At 40.8% G+C, this 8,759-nt stretch overlaps 1 protein-coding gene across 1 annotated transcript; it reads left to right on the forward strand.

The window, feature by feature from the left end:
* The first annotated feature begins 191 nt into the window (after positions 1-191).
* LOC141542863 (transmembrane protein 176B-like) lies at positions 192-3,942 on the forward strand. Its single transcript, XM_074267508.1, has 7 exons — positions 192-372; positions 1,112-1,324; positions 1,787-1,897; positions 2,253-2,309; positions 2,530-2,754; positions 3,197-3,316; positions 3,527-3,942. The coding sequence occupies exons 2-7, from the start codon at positions 1,127-1,129 to the stop codon at positions 3,617-3,619; spliced, it is 804 nt and encodes a 267-aa protein (XP_074123609.1). The 5' UTR covers positions 192-372; positions 1,112-1,126; the 3' UTR covers positions 3,620-3,942.
* The last annotated feature ends 4,817 nt before the right edge of the window (positions 3,943-8,759 follow it).

An 8,759-nucleotide genomic window follows, 5' to 3' on the forward strand; every position in this document is an offset into this window, starting at 1 on the left:
GGTCTCCAGAGGCCAAGTCAAGTTACTAATTCTTGTCTTCAATTCTTCTCTTGGAGTTCTGACTCTGGCTGGGCAGACAGGGTATTTCTCAAGCATCAGTTCTGGGAAACAATTTGCAGCAGTGGCTGTAACTAGAGTCAGCAAAGGCTAGACTTGCCCTTCCCTTTGGCTGGCTGCCTTCTTGCAGCTCCTCCTCCAGGGTGGGGCCCTAGCTCTCTGACTTCAGGAAAAACAATTTAGTGATTGAGCTCTGAAGATTTAAGCCTCTTTTCCTTACTGCTTCCTTCCTATTTCTTGCCTTTTCCTCAGTCCCTGCTCAGCTTTTACCCATCACTCTTCTTACTTTGCCTACTGAGGCAAAGGACCAACCAGGTAAGCTAATAATCTTGTTCCTAGTTTGTGGATCCTGGCTTCCTTGGCTTTCCATGTCTGAGGGCATGGTCCGATTGCATGTTTATTTCTCTGGGGGTTCAACCTTTCAATTGACATTGGTATGGAAGACTGGGGGAGGTGAAAAAAGAATGAGGGGGTTTCCTCTCCAAAGGGGGAAATGAATCTTAGGGAGACCTGGCTTTTACTCCTTTCATTTAAAACGGAAAGGGGGAGCCAGAGGTTGAATGATGGGGAAGGAAGAAAAGGAAGATGAAGATAGGAGAGGAGAGGAGGAAAGAGACACAAGAGTAGATCTACTGTAGCAGGGCCATATCGATTGGAGCTGAAGCAGGGGAAGTATTGGGAGGGGAGAATTAGAAGAGGAAGGATAGGTCATGTCTCCAAATGGAGCCTCTGAGGAAAGGAAAATCCCTGAAGAAGAGAAGTATTTAAGGAACATCTTTATCTTTGGGAGAATTTACCTTAGGAGGGTTCATAGATTTTGAATTGGAAAATATCCTGGAAGTGACCTGGCTTAAATCTCTCATTTTACAGATGAGGAAACTGACGCTTGTCTAAAGTATACAGGTAGAATACAGTAGCAGGGCTAAAATTTGAACTCAAGTTCTTGGGGTAAATTTCCATGGGAATCAGTCTTGGTCTATACCTATCCTTCATTGTTTAGGCTTAGCAGCAGCTACCACATTTCCTGTCTCCTTTTTGTTTACTTTTCTTTTAGGTCCAGACTCAGGAAATGTCCACCAGTGTGATAAAGGTGAATGGGCTTGAAGCAGCAGAGATGGACTCCCAGCCAACTCAAATCAATATTCATATCCACCAGGAGTCAGCTCTGGCCAAGCTCCTCCAGGCAGGATGCTCCTTCTTGAAAACTAAGAATTATTCCCAAAACAAACTGACCAAAAGGGTGCTCCAGGCACAGCTGGCACTTGGGGTAAGAGTGAGTTCAATACGTGTGGGAGATGATATGAATTGGGGGAGAGTGGTACAGTCTTTCCATTCCCATGAAACTGCAAAGAGAAAATGGAAGAAAGCCAGAATCATAGAAAGTGAAAAATGGTACTGACCTTAGTAAATATTCAGTCTAATCCCTGACCCCTTCCTATTTTACACAGTAAGAAACTAAGAAGGGAAGTAAATTGTATTGTCCAAGATCTCTCATTCGGAAAACTAGAGGGATTTTGCATTAGATATGAGAAAAAACTTATCAGCTTTGAGGACCCTGGCTTTGGAAAACTGAGACAGGTTGTAGAGTTCCTTGATCTGAGGAAAGACTCTGAGGGATAAGGAATCAAGATTGTCTTTGTAGGTTTTTGTCAGGGTAGCACCTATCTCAGTTGCTCCCTGTGACTGGGGAGGCCATAAGCAGGATTTGAATTGCTATTCTCCTTTGCAGGTGTCACTGATATTGCTAGGGGCCTTGAGCTGCTGTTTTGGAATACTCCTGTATTTTGGGCCTTGGATTCATCTGCAGACCACAGGTTGTGCCTTTTGGGCAGGGGCCATGGTGAGTAGAGAAAGGATTAGGGGAAAGGGAGTTTTGAAGGAATTAAGAAAATGAGAAAGGGACCAATGGACATGGAGAAAGAACAGGGGCACACAGATATATGGGGCATAAGAAAAAGAGATCTTTCAAGTGATGAAAAACCTGGCTTCCTATCCTTTTTAATTTGGACTTGTTGGCAGGATAGTAGAGGTTGGGGATGGGGGATTGGAAAGGGAAAGGATGGAATAGGGAGATTTGGATCCCAAGCCATGAGAATGGTTTCTCTCCCCCTTTCCTAGACCTTTTCTTATTGTCTAGGCTAGGTCGGAGCTTGGAAGGGAAATGGGTAACCTTCTCTGATCTTTATTTTTCTTAGGCTGTTATTACTGGAGCTGGGGCCATCATCTATGAAAAATATCAGAGTAAACTGTGGGTAAGAGTGGGAGCTGTTCTGTTTCCTTTTGGGCTCATTTATCTCTTTTCTCCTCCTTCTAACTCTTCCTCTCCCATTCCTACTCCTCTGCACTTACTTCCCCTCCTTGTTCTTTGTTGTTTGGCTTTGAAAGTCCTCCTCGAGGGGGTTAGGGTAAGGAGCCCTGTGACACTGTTGTGACCAGAGAAAGACTGATCTTTTTTGCTCATTCCCTCTCTAGGGTCGTCTTGCTGTTCTGTTTACCCTGATCAACATCTCCACGGCCATTGCTGCCCTGGTCTTCTGTTCGTACAGCTTTAGGGACTCCTCATATCGCTTTTCCAATCTGAAATGGATCTGTGACTACCCTAAGCCAGAAACCTTCACGACCTGGTATGGTAGGGATGATTCTGATTATAGAGATTGGAGGACTGAAGAGTGCACACAGAATATGAACATGTTTTTGGTGAGAACCTAGACCTGGGGTGCTGTAAGTCCTTTTCATTATTTACTCCTCCAATTCTTGCAGGATTGAATTCTGGAGGGCAAATGGGTACATGCCTGAAGCTTGACATGGTTAGCCTTGGATTGAAGTAACTGTCTAAACTTCCAAGTGTTAGGAGTGTAAACAACCTGGAATTATAATGGGCAGAGATTCAAGAGATGAAAATCCTCTTACTTTCTGGGAAAAGAACTTGGAATGCTTTACTTTCAATTCTCTTTCATCACTCGGAGCCACTTGTTGAGGGTGATTAATAAATGACTAACAGTGAGGTGGAAGAAATTAATTATAACTACAATGTTTAGGGGAATTGGGGCTAATGGGAATTGTGATGGTGAAAAGGATGATGGTCATTCAGAACATAGTGATAGCAACCTATCAAACTCTTCCTCTTTTCATTCTTCAGCATTTGTTCCAAGGAGTTCAGGCCACACTGCTGGCTATCTGTGCTGTGATACTCCTTGTGTCTCTGGCCTCCCTGGGTGTGACTCTCCGTAACTTGTGCTGCCAGGACTCTCAATTCCAGGTGAATCATGGGAGGAGGTCATGGGGGACAGGGATCCCTGCCTTTTAACTCTTCATTCAGCCCCCTTTCCAATGCCTACCCCTGGTCCCTCTGTCCTTTTGGAAGCTGTATCCTTTTCCCTTGCTCTGAGAAAACCAACCTCTCCTGCTCTTTGCTCCTTTACTTTTTTGCCATATACTGGGAGTTGACCTTCTCTCCTTCTATTCTTAGGTTGAAGAAGGATGTGAAAGGGAGCTTCTAGGAGAAGAATCACTTCCTCCCTCACCATGCAAGGAGAAACCCACTGGCATCATTAAACTGTGACCTGCCTGGAATTGTTCCCTGTCTCTGGAGGCATCTGGCCACCTCACAGGCTCTCTGTGACAGTTATAGAACATCACTGAGAACCCTCTCCCTCACCCTAAACCCTGCACCTTTATTGCCAGTTCTGCTAAGCTACTGAGAATTTTCCTACTCCTTCAAGTTTTTTTTTTAATATATTCTTTGTTTTTTACCCCTCTGACTGCCCTTATCCTGTTACTCTTGTTCCATGAGGAGTTACATTTACTCTTTTTCCAATTAGTCTCCTCAAACTCATCGATCCCTTGTCCTCAGATTGCTTACAAATAATAAATAATTTGATTTCAGATGGTGGCTTCTTTCAATTTTCTTTAACCTTTTCTACTCTGGGTTTGAGGAGGGGCAGTGATGTCGTTTCCTTGGAGCAGGTGAAATAGAGGGGGTGTGTGAGGCTCTGGAGCAAGAGCATTTCTAGTCTTTGCAGGTGCAAAGGATGGGAGAAGAACCTGACTCCCACCTAGTGAGTCACTGGCTTGACCCTTGGGCAGTTGGGCAATTATATGGCGTAGCTGATACAACACTAAGCCTTTAGTTAGGAAGACCTGAGTTCAAACATGATCTCAGAAACTTGCTTTGTGACTCTGGGCAAGTTGCCTAAACATGTCTCAGTTTCCTCATCTGTAAATGAGCTGGAGAAAGAAACGACTAATCATTCTAGTATCTTTGTCAAAAAAAAAAACAACAAAAAAACTGGGAAGAGATGGACAAGACTGGACAACAATTGACAAATAGTACAATTTTTTTTAGCACTATTGAAATGGAGAGGAATGGGCTGCAATGGCAACTGCAGGAGGGTATCATAATTTTTGGTCCATAGCTCATAGTTCTGATTCTTAGCTGGGGGTGGGATTGAAAGTGTTCTGTTCTTTTCCAATTGACTCTCCCTTAAATTTTTTGTGTGTGTGTGTGTGAGCCATCTCATAGTGGAATATGTTGGGGATGACTTCTTGAAAGCTTTTAGATTTATTAATTCTCTTAAAAAATACTGGATCTTCCCATTTTGCTCAGCCTGGAGGTATTACTAATAGGCCTAATGCCACTAATAATTGGCACAGGAATGACACATTGGCTAAATTGTCCCCTCCTTAGATAACTCCAGAGCATCTCACCCCTAAGGGACTCACCATATTAAGGCCAAACAAGATGTACACACCTGATCAGCATAGCCCCATTGTAGCTCAGAACTCCTAAACTCTAAGAGATCCATTGGTCTCAATTGGAATTAGTTGGATGCACTCTGATGCCCAGCTGGGCTTTGTTTTTATGAGAAAGATTAGCTCTAAAACTACATATAGCAATGAAAAAAATTATTTTAAGTTCTAATAACTTGAAGTAAAAAAATTATTAACAAGAACATCACAGATAGAACAAGAACCAAATAAATATAAAACTTTTTTTCTATCTTTCTTAGGAAAATGGATCCTATGTTTTCAGCCCTTGTTAACCTTATGGCTATATTTTACAGAACACCTTTTTATTCTTCATTTGCTTCTTTAATAAACTGAGTTTTCCCCACTTTCCTCTCATAAGTCTAACTTCCTTTTTATTTCACCATTTACATGGGATAGTGGATAGAGCATTGAGTTAGAGGTTAAGAACTGACTTTAGATTTTGCCTCAGACACTAGCTGTGTGGCTGGCAAAGTTATTTAACATCTGTCTGCTTCAGTTTTCTCATCTGTAAAAAGGGGATAAAAAAAGCACCTACCTCCTAGAGTTGTGAGTTTCAAATGATATAATAATTGTAGAGCACTCAAAACAGTGCACTATGTAAATTTTGGTTGTTATTATGATTATTATAATACTAAACAATTCAAAAGTACCCATTAAGCACCTGTTTTGAATACCTCTGATATTTCTATTTTCCAGAATCAGACTTTATATTTTCCTCTCAGCATTCGCTGAGAGAATGAGTGTCTCTCTCTACTGTAGTATTACTTAACATTTTAAGGCTCTCTTTATTCCTATTCTTTCTCTCTTCCTTCCTTCCTTCCTTCCCTTCCCTCTTTCCTTCCTTCCCTTCCTTCCTTCCTTCCCTTCCCTCTTTCCTTCTTTCCCTTCCTTCCTTCCCTTCCTTCCTTCCCTTCCTTCCATCCTTCCCTTCCTTTTTTCCTTCCTTCCTTCACTTCCTCCCTTCCCTTCCCTTCCCTCCTTCCCTTCCTTCCTTCCCTTCCTTTCTTCCTTCCCTTCCTTCCTCCCTTCCCTCCCTCCCTCCCTCCTTTCTCCCTCCTTCCTTCCTTCCTTCCCTTCCCTTCCCTCCTTCCCTTCCTTCCTTCCCTTCCTTCCTTTCTTCCCTTCCTCTCTTCCTTCCCTTCCTTCCTTCCCTTCCTTCCTTCCCTTCCTTCCTTCCCTTCCTTCCTTCCTTCCTTTCCTTCCTTCCTTCCCTTCCTTCCTTCCTTCCTTCCCTCCCTCCCTCCCTCCTTTCTCCCTCCTTCTTTCCTTCCTTCCCTTCCTTCCTTCCCTCCCTCCCTCCTTTCTTCCCTCCTTCCTTCCTTCCCTTCCTTCCTTCCTTCCCTCCCTCCCTCCCTCCTTTCTCCCTCCTTCCTTCCTTCCTTCCCTTCCTTCCTTCCCTTCCTTCCATCCTTCCTTTCCTTCTTTCCCTTCCTTTCTTCACTTCCTCCCTTCCCTTCCCTCCTTGCCTTCCTTCCTTCCCTCCCTTCCTTCCTTCCCTTCCTCTCTTCCCTTTCCTTCCCTCCTTCCCTTCCTTCCTTCCCTTCCTTCCTTCCCTTCCTTCCTTCCTTCCCTTCCTTCCTTCCTTCCCTCCCTCCCTCCCTCCTTTCTCCCTCCTTCCTTCCTTCCTTCCCTTCCTTCCTTCCTTCCCTTCCTTCCTTCCCTCCCTCCCTCCCTCCTTTCTCCCTCCTTCCTTCCTTCCCTTCCTTCCTTCCTTTCCTTCCTTCCTCCCTCCCTCCCTCCTTTCTTCCCTCCTTCCTTCCCTTCCTTCCTTCCTTCCTCCCTCCCTCCTTTCTTTCTTTCTTTCTTTCTTTCTTTCTTTCTTTCTTTCTTTCTTTCTTTCTTTCTTTCTTTCTTTCTTTCTTTCTTTCTTTCTTTCTTTCTTTCTTTCTTTCTTTCTTTCTTTCTTTCTTTCTTTCTTTCTCTCTTTCTTTCTTTCTTTCTATTGGGGTTAAGTGACTTGACTAGGATCACACAGTTTGGAAGTGTTAAGTGTCTGAGATCAGATTTGAATTTAGATCCTCCTGACTTCAAGGCTGGTGCTCTATCCACTGCTACACCTAGCTGCCCCAATTTGTATGCTCTCTAGTATTTTTAAAAAGGAATGGATACTGTACATTTCAAAAGATTTTTCAGCATCTATCGAGACAATCATGATTTCTTGTTGGTTTTGATGTTAATGTGGTCAATTATGTCAATAGTTTTCCTAATATTGGATCAACCTCTGCATACCTGGTCACAATGTGTAATATTTGTGATATATTAGTATAATTGCCTTGCTATTAATTTGTTTAAAAAATTTTGCATCAATATTCATTAAGAAAATTGGTCTGTAATTTCCTTTCACTGTTTTAGCTTTTCCTGATTTAGATATTAGCAGCACATTTGTGTCATAAAAAGAGTTTGATAGCATTCCTTTATCTATTTTTCAAATAGTTTATAATGTATTTTTCTTTAAATGTTTGGTAGACTTCACTTGTAAACCCATCTGACCCCAGAGACTTTTTTCCTAGAGAGTTCATTAATGGATTATTCAATTTTTTTTTTCTAATATGGGGTAATTTTGGCTTTTCCAAATCTGTAAATCTAGGAAATTTATATTTTCATAAATATTCAATGAATTCACTCATATTGTCTGATTTATTAACATATCATCATTGGGCAAAATATTTCCTTATAACTGCTTTAATTTTTTTTATCACTGGTGGTGATTTTACTCTTTTCATTTTTGATATTGGATACTTATACATGTGTATATACACATGTATGCACAAATATATCTATGCATACATATATACATTTTGACACTAGTTTATCTTATTGCCTCCCCAACTCCCATAAAATTATCTCCTAGATTTATTAGCTTAATAGTTTTTTTTTTTTTTTTAACTTTAACTCTTACTAATTTTGTCTTTGAATGACAATTTTGAATTTAGTGCACAAGTGAGTGTAGTGTTCTGATTGGTTTTCTGGAGGTCTCTAGACCAGCCTTTGTTTCAGCAGAGTAATCACCATGAGAATAGCCAGGGATAAAGTCCAAATTCTTTATTGTCTCTTTCACAATCTTGTCTCCTTGCCTGGGGCCTGGGCTAGCTTTTTGGAAGTCCTCCAGAATGTGTCTTGGTTTCTGTGGGGGCAGTAGAAGAACTACCACAACGGTCTCGGTATTGAAGTCTCCCTGAGTCTGGAGCTTGTGTTTCAGCCTCTAGTCCTCTGTTTTCTCCAAGTCCATTCCAGTCCCCAGTGGCTCTTATATACTCTATTATAATTACATCATTTTAAGTGTAAATTTTACAGAATTATATTAAGTACTAAGTACAGATACTGAACCAGGGAACTATTAATTACTATGCTAAAGTAGATAACCATTGCCTTATCAATTTCACTGAGTTAACACCTTGTAAGAATCTTTGTTTCAAGTACAGAATTCTGGCCTATTACAATTGAGTATTTTTAATTTGTTCTTTTTCAAGTTTTTTAGTTGCATGCTTAATTCATTGATCTGTTCCTTTTCCATTTTGTTGATATAAGAATTTAGAGAAATATATTCCCCCCTTAAGTACTGCTTTGACTGCATCCCATAAATTGGTTTGTTTTTTCATTGTTGTCATTTTCTTTAATGAAATTATTTATTGTTTCTGTGATTTGATGTTTGACCCACTTATTTTTTAGGATTAGATTATTGACTTTCCAATGAATTTTTAATGTGTTTTCCCACTACCTTTTATTTAATTTAATTTTTATTATGATCTGAAAAGAATACATTCAATATTTCTTCCTTTTTACATTTGATTTCAAGATTTTCATGCCCTATTACATGGTCCAATTTTGTGTAGATGGTAGATGCTGCTGAGAAAAAGGTATATTCTTTTCTATTCCCATTCAGTTTTTTAAAAAGATCTGTCATATCTAATTTTTCTTTTTCAAAATTTAAA

The sequence above is a fragment of the Sminthopsis crassicaudata genome, chromosome 5, assembly GCF_048593235.1.
Source record: "Sminthopsis crassicaudata isolate SCR6 chromosome 5, ASM4859323v1, whole genome shotgun sequence".
Taxonomy (NCBI): Eukaryota; Metazoa; Chordata; class Mammalia; order Dasyuromorphia; family Dasyuridae; genus Sminthopsis; species Sminthopsis crassicaudata.